Source organism: Pholcus phalangioides, unplaced genomic scaffold, assembly GCF_987345545.1.
Source record: "Pholcus phalangioides strain wild (caught in Gottingen) unplaced genomic scaffold, Ppha-v1.0 ptg000013l_1, whole genome shotgun sequence".
NCBI classification, from domain to species: domain Eukaryota; kingdom Metazoa; phylum Arthropoda; class Arachnida; order Araneae; family Pholcidae; genus Pholcus; species Pholcus phalangioides.
In genome coordinates this window covers 1,970,981-1,992,550 of record NW_028301606.1, presented here as the reverse complement: position 1 = coordinate 1,992,550, position 21,570 = coordinate 1,970,981, and the positions used below count along the sequence as shown (strand labels likewise).

General features: G+C 37.4%; 1 protein-coding gene across 2 annotated transcripts in view; it reads right to left on the bottom strand.

Annotated features, from left to right (window-relative positions):
- Positions 1–21,570, bottom strand: part of Eps-15 (Epidermal growth factor receptor pathway substrate 15) — a 42,634-nt gene that overhangs the window by 10,492 nt on the left and 10,572 nt on the right. Inside the window, exons 11-15 of one of the 2 annotated variants that reach the window (XM_089240573.1) lie at positions 16,890–17,052; positions 16,420–16,511; positions 13,983–14,154; positions 2,232–2,294; positions 615–662 (exon numbers count right to left, since the gene is read on the bottom strand). In XM_089240573.1, the coding sequence (XP_089096699.1) occupies positions 615–662; positions 2,232–2,294; positions 13,983–14,154; positions 16,420–16,511; positions 16,890–17,052 (538 nt within the window). The remainder of the gene's footprint in view (positions 1–614; positions 663–2,231; positions 2,295–13,982; positions 14,155–16,419; positions 16,512–16,889; positions 17,053–21,570) is intronic. The other variant, XM_089240572.1, reaches the window with a different exon arrangement.

The window sequence follows — 21,570 nt, the reverse complement described above, 5'->3', positions numbered from 1 at the left end:
CTTGATACGCACTCAGACTGTTAGGTACACACAATTACACTTCCGGCACAACTCACTAGGTAGAAAATTGCCTATGGCGATAGACCTGAGTTGTGCTCGGTTTAAAAAAAAAAAAAAAAAAGTCTTTTGGCTGGATATCCAAAAAGGTTACTATTCACACAACTGATGATTTAACATTAGAGTGTTATGTGGATCAACACATTTTGGAAACACCTTTCATGCACGTATGCATTGGTTCATCTGGGCACTACCTGGCACCTCTCGGTGTATGAGGGGCCTTTGTTGGCCTTGCATATTAATTACCAGCAATTGTATCCGGCTTGCAGGTTGGGGGTATTGCTCAGCCTAGGAGCATCCCCCCCCCCAACATGATGCTACAAAGATGGTTCCGTTTTCGTGGATCAGGTGGAAATTACTTTACAGGCCAGTCAGTGGATCCCTGCTATAGGGATGGGGTTGGTAAAAGTCTTTAATTTTTTTTCTCCAAAACTGATCTGCATCTAAGACAATATACCCCTAAAAAACCAGAAAACATTTAACAGAAAAAAACTCTGCTTACACAAGAGTCTATAAAGTTTCCCAAATATTTGAAACATAAAATTGAAAAACTATACCTCTAGACCCACTTTCTGTTCTTCCTTCTGTATCTTCAATAACTCAATCTACAATTGGAGAAAAATGGGTCTTTAAATTTTTTTATTTCATCAATTTTTCATTGGGCATAAATTACAGTGGAACCTACATGAAACAGAATGCCAAAAGACTCAAATAATATTCAGTTTCATACAAGTTTTCATTTTATAAAAGTGCATGTCAAAACTTTAATCAAGACTGGGACTATTTTTGATTCCATATAAAAGACAGATTTCCACCTCATATACAATGTCTTTCTTAGACTTGTTTCACTGTTCTAAAAATTAAGTTAAAAAAATTTACAAAATGAATGGCATCATTCATCAGGAGGTCATGGTACCCACAGTGTGTTAAAAACCTTTTACTTATAAGATAGATTGCATGCAATTAAACAGAATGATAATAGATACCTAATAGAATGGGAATCACAGTTTAAAAGCAGCAAGCCATTTGGCTAGCCTTAAATTAGTAAATCCTACATGAACATAGCAGATTGAAGCATCAGAATTAGTTGTGCTCTCAAAGCATAAAACAATAACATGCAAACCAAATCACAACATATAGGAAAAAACATCAAAGTTTATAATGATAAAAAAAAATTAGTTTGAGTTTCAACACTTTTATTGAGCTCACAGAGTACAGTGAGTATACAGGGTGTCTCAGCACCACTTTTACAAACCTCCAGGAGGGGTAGGGTATGGCTTAACGACTGAGAATCACATAGCAATGCAGGGTTGGAAATGCTTTCCTGATGCGGTAGGGTACACAGAAAACACAAGTGAAAGGACACCATGTAAGTGAACACATGTTTCAATAATAAATGGCATAAAAAAAGTGACAGAGGTCAAAGGTGTTTAAAGTGTCATTTATGAGCTGTAATGCAGATCTCACATCTCAAAGGATTTGATTTTGAACATTCTAGAAGATTCTGGGCATGTCTAGGATTTTCCTGCAATGCAGGCAACAAGTTTTTCAGTGCTGTCAATAGTGTCATATACCAATGCTTTGATATACCTCCAGTTTGGGGACTCTGAAAGAACCAATTGGGGCATGATACGGTGATCGAGCAGGCCAATGCACAAAACACCCATAACTATAGTTCTTGTGTAACGCCTTCTAATGCGTCAGGAAAACATTTCCGACCCTACATTGCAAATGATTCTGAGTCATCTGGGTGCACCCTACCCCTTCTAGAAGTTCGTAAACCTGGTGCTGAGGCACCCTGTATATACTCAGAGGGATGAGTCCAGTGGCAAAGTTCTGGCATTCATTCATGTATATACTCAGAGATATATATCTCTCTAAGTAAATAATCACAGAGTATAGAGCAAATGAATGCTTAATCAAGTTCTACCAATGAAGTCCCTAATGAAGTTATTCAATCCAGAATTAAAAAAAACCCACCTAAATCATTTAAATACAAGAAAATGTTACTCTTAGATTATGTTCAACAAAAAAAAGACAGGTAAAAAAAAAGATACTTTTTTCAGCTCCAAACAACATATTTTTTGAATGTGTTCGGGAGAGGGGAAGCCTTTAACAAAAAAAAATACTAACATCACAAAACATTGAAAAACAATACACAACACAAAAACTACCTGGTTAAGTTCTTCTTCCATTGATTCGATTGCTTCCGTGAGTGTTTGATCTACAGAGCTTTTCTAATTTATTCAAGAGGTAAAAAAAAAAAACTATCAAGCACATTAAACAGCATGCATATTGTAACCAGAATTGACGTGCAAAATAATAATTTAAAAAACTACAAAACAGGAAGGCACAAACGCAAAAAACACAAATTATTAAATTTAATTATGAGAACTATTATAAGTTATGGGTTGAAAAAAATTTTGAAACCAAAATCCACATTCTAAACATATATATTATTCAGCACAATTTATAACAAGCTACAGCAACTAAACAAAATAAGCAATGGGTCATGCTTCCTTGAAAGTATACTCTACAAGAAATCTACTATGCAAAAATGCTAAATAAACTTTATATTGCCTCAAAAATGTTTTAGAAATTCAAAATAATCGTGCAAAAAGTGATTCACGATAGTAATTCAACAGTGATTTTCTTTCATGTTGTTATACTGTAAAGGAATTAGCAAAGTTAAATAATCGTATCGTTCGAGGAATAATGGTATGAAAGGATGGACTTTGAAATTATGTATTTCAAAGCCATACCAGCCAGGTGTTATCCAGGTGTTAGGAGTTAGAGTCCCAAAGAATATGGATCATGAAAGAAACCTATAAATTTGGCGCGTAGCACGTAAGGAATACAGAATCGAAGAAGTAGTATAAAAAGTAGCGATAAGCAGATCTATAAATATGGGGACTGAAATGAATCGCATAAAGGGTGCAGGACACTATGAAAGAAATCGGTATAAGTTGTATAAGAAGAATATGGTAATAAAATTCAGCGGCCGCGCTCATATTTCAATGATATTTGCAGCTGGTCAGAATTTTGTATACAGGTAAAAGCGTGAGAAAGTCCAGGGTTAGAGCAGATGGTATTAGGTGAAAGGAGATTTGTGAATTCCGGGAATAGTTCCCACAGGAACGTCAACCGAACCAAAGGGATAGCAGTAGCCAATGAAACGCATGTCCATAGGAAAATGTTATCCAATAATGTAAAGTGAAGAGAAGTTCGGAAAAGAAAATTTAGGAAAGAAAATCGGAATTAGCGAATGAAATGAAGTTGATGGAATATAGGTAGGAGTAGGCGGATAGCCAAAGAAAAATATATATATGAAGTTTGAGGGACACAGGGAGAGACTCAAGGAGAGATAGAGAGAGACTGAGTGAGTGAGATAGAGAGAGGTTGTGGAAGTCCACAAGATAAGCGTGAAATGGGCACCATCGAAAGAGTGAAGTTGATCTTCACCGGATTTGGGGTAAGTCACACTTCCGACTTTACGAACCATTTATCACTCTCCATGTAAATTGAAATTATGTAAATGCACTATCCTAGCTTCTATTTGTAAATCGTATATTTAATGCCCTTATTTATAGTAGCCTAATAATTAAAGATTAATTAACTGTTTTATCTTTGTTTCCTTGGACTTGTCATTTACACGGGCCTGTGGTTATTGACTTAGAAACACAGCGCAATGAATATCTATGGAGCACAAAATTCGTAAGGTTATGAATAAAATTCGATCACGGCATTTTGGGATGTTTACATTAGTGGGATGATTAGAATCAATGTTGCAGTAGGGTCACACTCGATATACAATAAAAACATGAGTCGTTAACAATGGTGCCTCAGACCAGTACCGTGTCAATGTGAGTCCAAGGTTGCATTAATATATAACGTAATTTCATATTAATATTCAATAACTTTTCGTAAGCGGTAAATTACAATGCCTAATCACGGTGGTAGTAGTGTGGTGCATTCATCGGGTGAAGCACCCCAAGTAAAGGTTAACACAATCACTGGCTATTTAGGGCTAATCGCAAATTTTTCCGGTTCAGAACCGTCGTTTTCGGCCGAATATTTCATTGAATCCCTAGAGGATACCGCAAAATTAGCAGACTGGCAGGATAATGAAAAATTAATTGTCCTGAAATCAAAATTGAAAGGACGCGCTGCCGAATTTGTTGCCACCAGTCCGGAACTGAGATCGGAAACAAATTATGAACGTTTCAAAACTGAATTTTTGAAGTTTTTCCACAACGAATTTCCCTTAACATATCATTTGCAAAATTTCACGGGTTGTAAACAGAAGGCAAATGAGAACGTCAAAGAATTCGCTTCACGAATCAAGAATGCGGCTTTCGGTTTCCTTGAAGGGGCAAATTTTTCTAGCCCGGAAGTGGAGCGTCTCGCCGACCGCACAAAATTATCCCAATTTCTAGCGGGACTTAATCCCCGAATTCAAAAAAGTGTGTTAAACCAGGATCCCCAAGATCTAGCAACGGCGATTAAAATCGCCACGTTAATAGAAAATAATGAAGGTCTTTGCCGTTCATTCGGGACCGTTAATGTAGCCTCGAGTCAACAGCCGCAGTCAAATTTCGATTTCGCATCTTTGCAATCAATGATGGCCGAAATTATGAATGAGTCGGTACAACAGCGTACTAAACTTGAGGAACTCTCCAAGGAGATGAGAGAGGTAAAAGGGTCTCACAATAGGAGCAGCTTCGTTCCCATTCATAATCAACAATCCCACACTCGTAACTTTTCCCAACGATACAATGACCCACCACGGCCTTTAGCTAGAGCGCCCCAACAAGGCAACCGCGCCTGTTTTCAATGTGGATCAAGCGCACACTTCATTCGACATTGTCCGAATGTCAGCGTTTTTCCGAGGAGGTCGACTCCAATGAATAGAGCAAACTTTTCCTCCCGAAGAGGGAATTATAGAAGTCAGAGCAGGAACGGTCAGCAAACGGAGAGGCAGTGACAATTTTTGGGTAGGGGAGGCCAACTACACAAAAATTGCGTATCCTTCCTTAACCAACCGGGAATTTTAGGCCATAACCTACCTATTATAATAGTACGAGTGGGTTCACTCGAATTCCCCGCTCTCGTGGATTCCGGGGCTTGTATAAGTGTCATTGACCCCATTCTCATGAAAAGAATTGTAAATAATGCGCAATGTCAAGAGATACTAAATGATAAGATTGAAATTCGTGGTGTCACGGGACAAACACTGCCCCATAATTCATGTTTTAGTGTACCTATAGAAGTTGGATCTTTTACAATTAATCAGAAAGTATATGTTTCCGACTATGAGCTCAGTAAAGAGTATAAGGCCATTTTAGGTTTTGACTTTATAAAATCGGGAAAGTTTATTTTGGATGTAGGAAGTGGATGTTTGCGTAATCAGTCTACGAATATCCCCTTATTAGTAGGTACACCAGGTGCGACTCCTAATGGCAGTAGTAGTGTAAATATCACATTGAGCGAAAAACTGTGGTTACCGGCGCGATCGTCTAAAATTATATCAGTGAAGGTTCCACAACTTCAATGTGGAAATGAGGTAGAAGTTTCACCAAGGAATAGAAATATGACAAATTCGGTATGGGTGGCCCATTCAGTGGGAAAGGTCGATGAGCATGGGAAAATTAATGTGTTAATTGCCAATGTGTCACAACATCATAAACATGTAAGTAAAGGTACGAAGCTGGGAAAAGTTTCAGTAATCGAGTGTGACGAAATAGGTGAACCTCCAATACCATTGGAGAATAAGAAATTAAATAAATTATCAGAACAGGACTTTGACTTAGGTGACTTGCCACCAGGGATCAAAAAGAAACTAACCCCTTTGCTTTTGAGCTATGCCCATGTTTTCGCCCGCGATATCAGTGAAATTGGGCGCACGTCTCTTGGAAAATATAAAATCTCGTGGTCGGATCAGGAAATAAAAAAGTCGCCGATATATCGGACACCTTATCACTTACGAGGAGAGATGAGGAAACAAATTAACGACATGTTGCAGAGTAAAATAATTGAGCCTTGTGTCAGTTCTCACCCCGCACCGACAATCATGGTGAGAAAACGAGAACAAAATACGTATCGCATGGTTGTCGATCTTAGACGGACAAATGAGGCAATCAAATCGGATGAGTATGCATTACCTTTAATCCAGGACATTTTGGCACAATTAAAGGGAGCCAAATATTTTAGCAGCCTGGATCTTTGTAGTGCATATTATCAGCTTGAACTCGCCGAAGAGGATAGACCCCTAGTTTCCTTCCGTAATGAGGAGGGTTGTTTCCAATTCAATTGTTTACCCATGGGGATGAAGAATAGTGCTGTGGCTTTCCAAAAATTGGCTAATAGTCTTCTATCAGAATTAAATGATGATTATATACATTGTTTCATTGACGATATATTAATTGCTAGTCCGGATCTTGAGTCACATTTACAGAAATTGGTCAGAGTATTTAAATTACTCGAGAAGTACAATTTAAAGCTTGCACCGAAGAAATGTAAATTCTTTCAAACCGAGATTAAATATTTAGGTCATATAATTTCGCAAAATGGAATTCGTCCCCACACGGATAATGTTAAAGCTATCGACGAATTTCCGCAACCACGGACGGTAAAGGAAGTTCGACGTTTCCTGGGCATGTGTAATTTTTTTAAGAAGTTCATACCATTTTACTCTGACATTGCCAAACCCCTTACTGAATTAACTAAGAAAAATGTAAATTTTATATGGGGCCAAAGGCAGCAAGAAGCTTTTAAATATCTTCAGCAAGCGCTACGAAACCCACCTGTACTGGCATTTCCCGACTTTACCAAGGAATTTATTATGTCCGCGGATGCCAGCAAAATAGGAATTGGGTGTTGTTTGTATCAAGAGTATGATGGAGGTAATCACCCCATAGCGTACATGTCCCGTAAATTTAAACCTGCGGAACAAAATTATCCAGCAGTGGAGCAAGAATTACTTGCTATCATGGAGGGGATAAACTATTTTAGGCCCTATTTAATTGGGAGACGATTTCGGGTGAAGAGCGATCATCGACCACTCCAATACCTAATTTCGCTTAAGACAAAAAACCCTCGTTTAACCAGGTGGTGTTTGAATTTAGCCGAATATGATTTTCAAGTCGAGCACGTTGCTGGACAGTCGAATCAAGCACCAGATTGTTTGAGCCGTGCTATAAATACTGTAACGACCGGCCACTCATCATTAGAACAACGAATCCGTGAACAGCAAAGACGCGATGCTCAATTAAAACCTATTATTGACATGTTAACTGGGCAAAACGCGGAACCAGTTAAAAAGATGGGTGACGCTTATTTCATGAAAAATGGTCTTTTATGTCATTATGCATCTAAAGATATTCGTCCCATCAGGGATGATTATATCGAACAGGTTGTAATACCCCTAGTTTTGCGTAATGAAATATTAACCGAAATACACGACAATTTAAGCAGTCACATGGGATTTGACAAAACTTTTCAGCGCCTGAGGAGTCAGTATTTTTGGCCCGGCTATTACAGAGACTGTCAAATTCATGTCAATACTTGTCGTATTTGTTTAGAAAGGCGTAGTCATGACCCACGTAAAAAGGCTTCATTACAACGTAATTTTATCCCTACGGAGCCATTTCAATTAGTGTCGGTTGATATAATGGGTCCTTTTCACATAACTTCGCATGGTAATAGATACATATTGGTGATGATGGATAATTTTAGTAAATTCATTGAAGCAGTAGCGTTACCTGACACCAAGTCAGAGACTTTAGCACGGACATTTTATTCGGAAATAATTGCGCGTTATGGCCGACCGCAATTTTGTCTCACTGATAGGGGATCCAACTTACATAAGTCAGTTTTCCGAGCAATGCTGGAAAAGCTTAAAATAAAACCACTTTCAACATCCGCGTTACATCCGCAAACAAATAGTTCTAATGAGAGGTGTCACGCTACCTTAACGCATACCTTATCATGCCTTTTAGACGAATCAAATGAATGGGATGATCTTTTACCCCATGTTCTCATGTCCTACCGGAGCGCTGTACATGCGGTACTGAAAGAAAGTCCATATTTTGTCCTTTTTGGGAAAGACATGAATACAGCGGAGGAGTTATTGAAAGAACCCCAAACGTTTAATTACTATACGCATGAAGATTATGTTCTTCAATTGCTACCGAAGTTGCAAAAAGCGCACGAATTTGTGCGGACAAGTATGCTTGCAGCGGCTGAGCAGCAAGAGCAATATCGGGAGAAAACCGCATTCGATAAAAAGTTGAAATTAGGTGATATGGTTTATTTATATAATCCGGGTTTACTTAAGAAAGGAGTTAATCGTAAATTATGCAGATTATCTTCAGGTCCTTACCGTATTGTTGAACAAAAATCACCAGTACTATTTTGTATAAAACATATTTATAAACCAGAGAAACCTAGTCAATGCGTACATAGTGACAGATTAACGAAAATTCAATTAGAAAGACCCTATGAACCTTACCCGGAAATAATAGATGATGAGAATTCCGCAGACGAAGGACAAGAAACGACTGAGGACGACAATACGGAAATACCGCAAGCTACAGAAAGCAACAATGACGACAATGCCTTTTTGGATCTCCCCGAGTTTCTCTATTCATACCAATACCCAAAAAATAACACAATACCAGTTACAGATGACCAGGGGGACAACACAGGCGCCGAACCGAATGTCTCCCCACAGAATTTTTCTATTGCTTGGGATGACCTTCCTTTTATAGACGAAAATGAAATGGGGGGTGAGCAAGAATCCATTGAAAGGGAAAGTTCCGGAACTATAAGAGAAGAGTCCCATTATAATCTTCGACCGCGGGATGAATATGGTCGAGTACAGAAGTTAAATATTATTGATCAAAAGACGGACAGTAATTCCGTAGAAAATTCTAATGCGTCCAATAGCGGTAACAGTCATGTAGAAAATGATACAACCATGGCTGAAAAATTCATGTCTTGGATATCACAACCAAGTGATTACCAAGAATCCGAAAAGACTGTTCTGGACCGAATCGCAGATTCGCTAGCTCAGAAACTATTGAATGTCATTACTATTAATTAATAAGAAAATAGTAAATGGTAACATTTTGCTGCCATTTTAACTTTAATATATTCATGGAGAGAGATATCTAATATAATCTGGTTTGTATACAGGAAGGTGACTTTCCTTAATCACTAAGAATCAGTACAAAAAAAAAAAAAAAAAACACCGCAACTTTTCTCTTTCTAGATTATATTCCTAGTTTTCACCAGCAGCAGCGCAATGGCGAGACACAATGTTGAGATATGTGAAATGAAGGATGCCATCCAAAGATGCTCACACGTGTTATCCAAGGCACAGCATGCGCACTTGCCCGCGACTAGTTGTGCAGTGACCAAACGATGTCAAAATTGTGTACGTGTGTGGAAAAGCTATATATGGTCTCCGCGCACAGCACAAAAACTAATACAACCCCGTCAATTCGTAATGAAGCAGAATCTTACGGTTCCGGGAACTACTAAAATTTTCGAGTGTACAAGAGACGGTTTCCCATGCGGATGCTCCACTAGCACACCATGCAATGGGGCGGCCGAATATTGCCAAGAAATGACGTGTAAAAGCCCAGCGACGTGTTTTTGTAAAATCAAACACGGCAAATCCACTATTTTTCACATAGATGGATTCAATGTTATTGAAGATCCGCGTATAATTTCCTTAACCTTTTGTGATCAACGTGTAGATCATGATAGTGTGCACAAGCGCCATCGCCGCGCTTTGTTAGATCAAGAAGAAGCCATTTTTAATCATAACGGACAATTTATCGAATTTCATGACCCTGTAGTTAGAGTTTCTACATCGGGTGTTTTAATAGTAAGGAAGGAAGGACTAGAAGAAATTGTTCACTTCAATAATTCCGTTAAGCAAGCAGTGGTGCCCGAGAATTTCCTCAGATTTCCGGGACTCCTTCAATTTATATTTGTGGCTGAACAGGGCGGATTAACGATGAGAGAAGAATTACGTATCAATGGTAGAACCATTTGCCGGAAATTGCCATGTCTTTTCTGTGTAGCGGCCTTTGAACATTTACGATGTTTGCCACCGACCATACAATATACTGTGTATGCATTGTGTATACTAATGACTTCTATTATGGTCATATATCTCAAAACAGCTTTGACGACTGTTCTCACAATTATCAAATCGGTTTTCAGCGTGGTGTACCACACCTATCGCATAATTAGAGGTACAGCGAGATTAACAATGATTGGATGGGTCCATGTCGGTCGCCGGTTACGTCACTCCGTTGATCAAACGCAACAATTTTTAAACGGGATTGGAATGCCTAACCAAACCGTGACCCTGTTGGTGCTGTTTGCTTTATTATCGGTAGTATGCTCGCTAGACACCACATGCAATAACCATTTAATAGTGACTTCAACGATTACCGAATGTGAAAATGTGCATGACAAAGACACTTGTAAACTTACCACACACGCCACGATTACCCTCGAGAATTTGAAATTCACCCAGTGTTTGTGGTTCCAAGATGAAAACAAAAATAATATATTTTCTCTAAGTATAAAATTGAACAAGGTCAAGTGTAATTGGAATACCCAGAGACAATACTTCACGTTTCCTACCGAACTGAAAACCGTCGCCCAAGTAGCGTGTCCTCAAAACACTATGTGTGGATGGGGCGAGCATTGTGTTCCAGCTAAAAGTTTTGTTGCGGAAACGACTGAGTCTAAACAATACCCAGGAATAAATAGATGTATAGCGATGGACTCGGGTTCCTCGACATGCACAATCATTGACTCCCAAGGTTGTTTGTTTTATAGAGCCTTCCTAGTCCCTGATCATTTAAGGACTTATGAAGTACGAGCCGTCACGGGATACTCGTGTTTTTATGATTTGGAAATTACAGAGAGCATGAACGCGTCATCTCAAGCGACGGTCACAAATCATGTCATGTCCACGACAAAAGGTGTTAAAATTCATATCCTTGGCGCGTACGACCAACCAACCCAGTTAATGCAAAATTCACTCATAATGCGAGTAGGAAAACAAAGGGAGGCGTACATCGAACATGCAGCTCCAGCAGGAGTACCTCAAGGCAACGCTATTGGACAAATTCAAGCTAACAGTTCGCTAACGAATTCTTTCATCTTCAATGAGAACAGTATACAGTGTAGCGCTTATGAAGAAGTGCTACATTGTCACATGGTGACGTCGGCTCTCCACAGAATGATCGAGAATAAAGTCTCAGCATTACCACGCACTATCGGTTACCACTATTTTTATATCGACGAAAATGAACAGCTAATGTCTGAATTGTTGTTCAGCAAACCTGTCAATGTGCATCTGTCATTCGAAGATTACCACATCGTGATGGAACGACGTACAGTGTGCCCGAAATTCCATACGGAAGAAATTACAGCAGAAGGTTGTTACTCGTGCAACCCTTTAGCACGATTGACCTTTGTCGCCTATAGTTCGTGTGCCGAAGGGACAGTGTCAGTGAGTTTTCAACGCATCGCGGTGGCGACAAGTACTCTACATTTGGGAACTACGCCAGAAAAACAAGTGGTGCAGTTCAAAGCAGAAACCAGGTGCATATCGGATAAACTGTGTTTATATGGAAGGACAGTTCATACATGTCAACCCCTAACTTTCTGTTTGGAGAATCCCAACCTCGAAATTCTCCACCCGAACTTATCAACTTTGGCCTTTTATGCGAACCATGTATCGCCGAGTCATTGGTTTGCACCATGGACAAATATTACTACATCTTTTATATCGCAAGGGATGCGATTCCTATTACTCATTATGTTAACTATCTTCCTATTTGTATTCACTTGTTCCACTATGTTATCATTTTGTAAACGATGATATGGTTATACTCATGGAAACAAACACGTGCTATATTTTATATTTATATATTTCAGGAGAATGCAGATATTTTCACCAAATGATTTTCAAATGAAAAAAAAAAAAAAAATGTCAATATGTCCCTATTTTATGCAGGTGATGGAGAAATATTTTTTTGATAATTTTATTTATGTGAGATTGTCTATTTTCTACTAAGTCCAAAAGTTCTCTTTGCAGATGAATAAGTATAGTGTTTGCGGTTGGACTGTCATAGAGTGGCTCTAATGCATAGGAGATTTTATGCCATGTACCATACCTCATCTTTTATTAAGTTGATGGTGAAATTGATATCATTGCTTGAGTTCATGTTTATTATATATAGGAAATTTTATACAATGTTTATGTTCAATAACTATTCATATTTTTTTCGTGTTTCAATATATTGTAAAAGAAGTGGTGACTTACCCCAACAGTTTTTGGCAGAGCCCAAGTAATAGGGTAGTACAGTCAGTAACTATAGTCCTCTTTACAACCCCATATCCTCATAAGTTGATTGAAGCTTTAAAATTTGCTGTAAGCAAATTTTAGCGTCAGGGGGAGGAATGTTATACTGTAAAGGAATTAGCAAAGTTAAATAATCGTATCGTTCGAGGAATAATGGTATGAAAGGATGGACTTTGAAATTATGTATTTCAAAGCCATACCAGCCAGGTGTTATCCAGGTGTTAGGAGTTAGAGTCCCAAAGAATATGGATCATGAAAGAAACCTATAAATTTGGCGCGTAGCACGTAAGGAATACAGAATCGAAGAAGTAGTATAAAAAGTAGCGATAAGCAGATCTATAAATATGGGGACTGAAATGAATCGCATAAAGGGTGCAGGACACTATGAAAGAAATCGGTATAAGTTGTATAAGAAGAATATGGTAATAAAATTCAGCGGCCGCGCTCATATTTCAATGATATTTGCAGCTGGTCAGAATTTTGTATACAGGTAAAAGCGTGAGAAAGTCCAGGGTTAGAGCAGATGGTATTAGGTGAAAGGAGATTTGTGAATTCCGGGAATAGTTCCCACAGGAACGTCAACCGAACCAAAGGGATAGCAGTAGCCAATGAAACGCATGTCCATAGGAAAATGTTATCCAATAATGTAAAGTGAAGAGAAGTTCGGAAAAGAAAATTTAGGAAAGAAAATCGGAATTAGCGAATGAAATGAAGTTGATGGAATATAGGTAGGAGTAGGCGGATAGCCAAAGAAAAATATATATATGAAGTTTGAGGGACACAGGGAGAGACTCAAGGAGAGATAGAGAGAGACTGAGTGAGTGAGATAGAGAGAGGTTGTGGAAGTCCACAAGATAAGCGTGAAATGGGCACCATCGAAAGAGTGAAGTTGATCTTCACCGGATTTGGGGTAAGTCACACTTCCGACTTTACGAACCATTTATCACTCTCCATGTAAATTGAAATTATGTAAATGCACTATCCTAGCTTCTATTTGTAAATCGTATATTTAATGCCCTTATTTATAGTAGCCTAATAATTAAAGATTAATTAACTGTTTTATCTTTGTTTCCTTGGACTTGTCATTTACACGGGCCTGTGGTTATTGACTTAGAAACACAGCGCAATGAATATCTATGGAGCACAAAATTCGTAAGGTTATGAATAAAATTCGATCACGGCATTTTGGGATGTTTACATTAGTGGGATGATTAGAATCAATGTTGCAGTAGGGTCACACTCGATATACAATAAAAACATGAGCTCGTTAACAATGTATATATTCCTGATCATCCTTGATATGATCTTGTTAATTAAAATAACCTAGTTCAACATGCAGTCATGCATCAACAATAGTTAAAGCAAGCTTGATACTAGGACATTGAGGGAAAAAAGCTGATTTGATTTGGGAAAAAATTGAAACAAAAATATTTGTGAAATTGGAAAAATACACCCAATTCCTATACAATGGTATGAAACAATAGCATAAAAACCAGTTAAGTGGAAAAAAAATTATTTAAATAAGTGTTACCTGATTATCAAGATCATTCAACCTCTTTCGAGCTTCTCCTTTCTGCATTTCCAATTGCTTCAACATTGTTTCCAATGCATCCAACTCATTCTGGCAGTTTTTCAACTCTCCACTCTTAATTTTCACATCTGCTTCTTTTTGGGCTAGATCTTTTTCCAGGGTCATTTTTTCCCTAAATCATAAAAAATAAATTATATACATACATTTAAAACAGTTTATACATCACATGTTCTATACATACATATTTCATCTAAATGGAGTGCTTTCAGTTTATGCAATGTTTTGTTGATTTTAAGTTATTCAATCCATTTGTCATACAATTATCCAGCATACCCAAAAACTTGCATAATTGTCACAAGCATGCATTTTTTTTCATGAATTACATTTTAATCCATTGCGACTTGTAGTATAGCCCTCTATTTCCTACCATTAACAGTTGTTCAGTAATTTTAGCAAAAGTTGGCAACTTTTCTCACCGCAGACAAATTTTTGGCATAATTGGTAATATCCCATATGGATCAGAATTTCCTCAACTTTCTTTTTTATGAAGAAAATATGGCCAGCATAAGAATAATTATATCCTATATTGTGTGCATTGATATTTTTCTATCAGAACACCTTCTGCAAGCCGGATTTAAACCCATTGGCAGGCCACATTTGGCCCACAGGCCGGAGGTTGTGCACTCTGATATAGACAATCAAGACAAGAGAATGGATATACAAAATGTGAATGATTGTTCAAATTAAAAACAAAAAATATATATACACTGCTCAAAACAATTAGGGGAGCACATGGTTTTAAGAAAATTACGCAAAGATGTATACCGATAAGTAACATAAAATGAATCATCCATAATTTAAAGCCTAGCAGGAAACGGAAGAAGAAAACTTCATATGCAAATCAAAGTTCATGACGTCAAAAACCAGACAAAGGAGATAAGGGCAGAAATCGGGATGTTGCAGAAACGTCTGTTTTACTGATGTAACTGTGAAATTCGATTGCACAGTATTTTTTTTTGAGACAGGGTGACTTGAGGATGTCTCAACAACGTGATTTATTGGAATCCATGGCATGGTGTGTTATAGGCAGACTGGAATCCGGGCAAACACAACGTAGTGTCGCGGACGCTGTTGGAGTCGCCAGAAGTGTTGTTGCAAGGCTGTGGAATCGATTCCAAAAAACAGGAAATGTTAGACGTCGACCAGGGCAAGGTCGGCCACGCAGCACTACAGCAACTGATGACCGGTATATATGGTTAACAGCCCATCAAAAGAGAACAGAGAATGCTACGCAGCTGCAAAGACGGTTGCTCTTATCAACAGGACGAAGGGTGTCCAGCCAAATAGTACGTAATCGGCTTCATGAGGGAGGGCTCTATGCACGTAGGCCAATGGTCTGCATTCCGTTGACCCCCCGCCACCGTGCGGCCCGAAGAAGATGGGCTGCTGAACATCGAGATTGGGAGCAACATGATTGGAGCCAAGTGCTGTTTACAGACGAGTCCCGATTCAGTCTGGAGTGTGACACCCGACGTGTTCTGGTATGGAGGGACAGGGGCGCTCGAAATAACCCCGCATTCGTTCGTGAAAGGTCACAATACAGACGAGCTGGTTGGATGGTATGGGGTGGAATCAGCATAGGCGGACGTACGGACCTGCATATCATTCGGAATGGCACTTTGACGGCCCGAAGGTATGCAGATGAGATACTGCGACCTCATGTCATCCCTTACGCTGGAGCCATTGGAGATTCCTTTGTTTTTCAGGATGATAATGCCCGACCGCATAGAGCTCGTCTGGCGGAGAACATGCTTGAAGCTGAAACAATACAGCGTATGGAATGGCCAGCGTGCTCTCCTGACCTGAATCCAATCGAGCATGTTTGGGACATGCTCGGATGATGCATTGCTGCGCGACCAAGGCCGCCTGTTACTGTCCGAGACTTGCAGATTGCACTTCTTGAGGAGTGGAACAGTATTCCCCAAAGTCTGATCGATAACCTCATCGCATCCATGGCAAACAGGTGTGCAGCAGTCTTAGATGTTTGAGGAGACCACACGCCCTATTAAAACTCATGCATCATGTCTAAACAGTACTTTTTTTTTATCGTTTACATGTAACCAAATTGTTGCCCTAAATCATCTTTTCATGTTTTTTCCATATATTCAAAGAATTAAAGCTTAATTCCAATTTTTTTACATCTTTTTTCTGTATTGCGTATTGATACGCGTGTACTATCCATTGTATGCCAATACGTGGCTGTCTCGCACGGTTTTCTTCACTTTTTTGCTTGCTCCCCTATTTGTTTTGAGCAGTGTATATATCAACACATGCACACAAAAACAATTTAAATTCATAAATTACTTTTCAAAGAGAATGACTTCACTCTTATTTAAAAAATATATATATCAAATTGTTTTGCATAAAAACAACTCACATTTGTATTTCTTTTATCTCGTTGCTAATCATATCCAGTTCTTTACTTCCTGAGCTTTCGCTTTCACCAGGAAGAACTAAAGGTGTATTTTCCTACAAAAAAAAGGGGGGAAAATTACAATACATAAAAAAAATTTCAGCAAACACCTTATAATAATAGACATGAAATGTTCAAAATTTAAAAGATGCACCTGACTTGCACAAAGTTTTTGCAAATCTTCAACTATCAAACTGAAAGTAATAACATAAAATGTTAAGTGAAACTTGATATGATTACAATACCCAATATTAAGGCCCTTGTATTTGTATAAATAGAAATTCATTTACCATGAGAAGTTACTAGGCTGTGCCTGCATCGCATAGTATCAAATGATTTCACTGAACTGTTGCGAAATTCATACTTTTATCAATAATTCACACATGTTACCAATCAATCTCAACTTCCTCACTGAAAGAAAATAAAATATTCACCGTTAATGCATCTGATCCTTTTGATCTCATTGAAGGGGGAATCATCTCAGGTAGCAAAGCAGAAGGAACTTCCAATCCTCTCAGTTTCAACTGAACAAAATACATTGCCAGCGCAAATTGCTCAATATTCAATTTTCCATTTTGCTTGATATCACAGAGATTCCTTAAGACATGTAAGAGTATTAGCAGTTTAATTTTTTAAAGCATTCACAATAGAAATTTAACATTTCTGTCACACCATCAAACTTACCATTTCACACATACATCTTAATAATTACACTAGAACATATTTCATCTAATCTATACTTATAAAATGTGAAAGGAGCAAACTATGAATGAATATTTCTACTCATTAGCAGAGAGGCTGCAGAGACGGATTAGGATTTTTGATTTATTGGCGCAAGTACCAATTTGGTCAAACTGTGCCAAAGTCTGTAGAGATATACGTATACAACTATGATAAAAAAAAAGTGCCAAGAGTTATTTCACCATGGAAGAATGAATACAGATAGAACTTGTTTATTTGGTGTTTCCTCCAAAGTAACTATTCTGCGTATGGTGATGTAGAACCATTGTCCCTTAAGAAAATTCTTTATCTGAGGGAAAAAAGGGGCAAGATTAGGGGAATAAGTTGGTTGTGAAAGTATCGGAATGTGGTTTGACAGGTAATCTGACGCCAGGAGGGATCTGTGAGTCCTTATATATATATAAATGTCTGCATGATTCTGTGAGATGCAAGTGACCAGATCTTTGTGAGACCACGTCCTCCATTACAATAATACACTGCCTCACAAGTCCCCCCGGTGTCAAATTACCTGTCAAAACATCACATTCTGATTCTTCCACAACCAGCTTATTTTCCTGATCTTGACTTGTGACTTAGGGGCAACAATTATCAGGTTCCAAAGAAGAGCAGCAAGCAGCGACGATGGCACTGGAGGATGCAAAAGAAAAAGACTTGCAATCTGCATTTACATCTTTGTATGAACAATGGCAAAAATAGATAATTACGCAGGTAAGTTACTTCGAATGAAACACCATTCTATCACTAAATGAATCACTAATGAAGAATGAATACAGGTTCTATCTGTATTCATTCTTCCATAATAAAATAAGTCTCAGAACTTTTTGAACATAGTAGTATGACTTTCACATAACATTTTGTTCAACAGCGCTTTTACGATGTAAAAATATCATTGAATGCTTATTACTTTGTGAGTGACAATGATGTTCTTTGACAATAATTCTAGTGATAATTATTTCTTAATACTAAATTTGATTGATCAATTTCGAAACAAATTAACAGATCAATTGATTATAGAACAAATAATTTTTTTAATAAAAAAAAATGTTTATAGTAATAATAAAAAAATATTTTTAAGAAACAAAGTTGAAGACACATTCAAATGTCTGCATATACACACAAGAAAAACTAGGAATCAAAGTGCAACCACGATAACTTGACAAGCGGATAACTCAACCAATCCTGACACTCAGTGTTTCTTGACATTGTAGACACTTCCCCATAGAAAATGTCAGTCCATTAATCCCCCCTCCCCAAATTAAAGCCAAAATGTGTGGTGTTTTAATAATTTACATACAATAAAAATTAAAGTCATAAATAACAATTTAACAACACTAAATTGTGTTCCACTTCCCATTCAAAAAATCTCACCGCAGAGAGCAACAGATTTTCAATGACACACATATTCAATTAACCGTTTAAAGGCCAAACTATGAACATCATCACTCATTGTTTTGAAATTTGGAATTTGAGGTCCTTTTGCATGCCTATGCATAGATCAACTTTGAAATTTGAAGAAAAAATTTATTTTCTTTGTTTTTCACAATGTTCCATTTATGCCAAGTGCCAATATTCCATTTATGGAACATTGGCACTTGGGGAGAGGTGAAAGCGGAAACTGGTATCGCCTACATTCTCGCGATTTCTTATTTCTGGAGTACAGTTATCTCCCGAAATTTTCTATTTTGGACTACAATTTTAAATTCGCAACACATACCAATTTTTTTACCATTAAAACGTGTGTGTGCGTGAAGAAAATTCAAATTTTTTTTATAATGTCTGTGATAAAAGAAGGAAAACATCTTTGATGGACCCGTTTGTCACATTGGTAGCATTTATATATGGTGTTTTTGGCAAACCGCACAAAGTCCTTGCATCGCAGACACAATATAATGTCCATCAGATGACCTGACATCTTTTTTTCAGTTGACAATGTGGACCTGGATGAATAATTAACCCCTCCTTCTTTCGTAGAAGGTTCATTGTCACTCCTCTTCAGAATTCTAAATGCAAAATAAGATCTGCTTCTCGCAACTCTGAATGAATTATCCCAACGTGCTATAATGGTTATATGGCAAATCTTTTTAAATGGAATCCAGAGCTGAGGGTTTTGATCGGATTCTAGAAAGAATTTTTCTTATCCCATTTTTTTTTTTTTTGGATTGCTTAAAACTGCGCTTTTCTTGAAACCTTCACATGAGTGTTGCACTTTTTCTGCCCCACATTTTTTAAAAATGTGTTACGGGAATTTCTAATACTTCATCCTCGATGTTACAAAATATATATCTAGCATTCCACATACATTAGTTGGAACTGTTGTCACTAGATAATTTAGATAATTTTCAACAATAAAATCATCATCCGTGATGTCCCCATTTTCATTAGCAAGTAATTGGCATATATATATGCGAGTTATAAATATCCTACTAATTATGTATATATCTAAATGTTTCTAAATATCCTACAGCTTCTAATGTGAGATATCTTCCGGACATAGTTACATACAGCTGAACATAAAAAAACTATCTACGATTACCGATCACGGTTTGATTAGTCTGCGGTTCACAAAAACATGTATTTAGAAGAATGCAAGAATAAAAAGTACTCAACCAATATAAATATAAACAATTCACCCCCCCCCCCACCCTCCAGAAAGCACAAATTCTCTGTTTCATATTACCCAGAATTCGCCCCCATACACATGTCAAATGATGACACCACCCTTGGAGTTCGAACGGGAAAATTGAAGCAGCGCACTGCACATTAGATATCCTTAGAATCCAGCTCTCTTGAAAGGCCAATGTTCCATAAATGGAACATGCACATTTGAACGCGCGTAGTTTTTGAATGTTTAACAGTACAAAAAAACTAATTGATTTACTTTGATTGATGTATTAAGTGGTAGAAATGCACAAAATAATTTTTAATTTACTTCGAAATTGAAATTTCGGCAAATTTTAATCGAAATGGGGGAAAAAATTCCCAAAAAATTTCCAATTTCTGTCAAAAAAGATTAAATTAACATGAAGTTTACGAATTTATTTCAAAAAATACTTTGAACTTTTCTCTATATACAATAAAAAACCGGAAATATTAGAATCAATTTTTACCTGATATTTTTGCAAATAAAAACTATGTTCCATTTATGGAACATTGGCCTTTAAACGGTTAATACGCTTCACTCATAGTTCGAAAAATACATAACAGCACTAAAAATTCCTACACGACACTAGATACACACTCAAACTGTTAGGCACACATGCACACTTCAGGCGCAACTTATTTAGTAGTAAATTGCCTATGGTGATAGGCCGGAGTTGTGCTCAGTTTGAAAAAAGAAAGCACTAAATGTGCCATTGATTTATGCAATGGAAGTAAATGAAAGTGATCTCTCCCACCTCCAGAGTACTTTGGATCACAGGTTGGAAAACACTGCTACAAATACAAATACAACGCCACAACAGGCAAAATGCCCAACGAGGTGAGCATAAATCATTAGTTCATTCAAAATTCACAAAATAAATTAAGTAGCATTTAAGAATTGTCCTCCCTTCAGCAATAAAAAACACAAATACCCTTAATTATTTTTTATGGAGGTAACTTAATTTTGCTATGAAACTCACTTAACTCAAAAATAAATGGGAGAATTAGTATTTAATTTAATGAAAAACATGCACACAAATGACCTTTATACAAGGTGCATTCCATAAAACTTGAAAATAAAATTTTGAAAAAAATCAAAAAATATAGGTACCAGCAAAAAACGATTTATTCTTTTTGAAAGTATCATCTCTCAGATGATATGCAATGGTCCCATTGTTTAATCCACTTTTCAAAGCAAGTAAAGACTTTTTCTGGCAGATGCCTCAGTAAACACTGCACAACTTAAATTTCTACCAGTTCTCGATATATGATGTCACAAATTTCTCAAACTGAAACATAACGTGTAAATACAATATTAAAATCATGCCACAACCCCATTATAGTCTGGATATGGCATCATGCGATTTCTGGGTTTCTAGCATTAAAGGAAAAGCTTTGTGAGATTATTATTAGTTATTTCTGCTGTGTAGGGTTAAGAGGCAGCTTCCAGAAAAAGACTTATCTACTTGCTTTGAAAAGTGGATTGAATGATGGGACCATTGCATGCCATCTGAGGGAAAATACTTTCAAAAAGAATAAATCGCTTTTGCTGTACCTATATTCCTTGATTCTTCAAGATTTTACTCTAAGATCCTATGGAATGCTTTTTGTAAATTGTTAAAGGTGAAATCATACAGAGACCCTCTTAAATGGACATTATTTTTATCTCTTATAAGAGTGTCAAACTAACAAGTATCTACTGCCCTGGAAAAAAAAAGCACACAAAAAAACTCA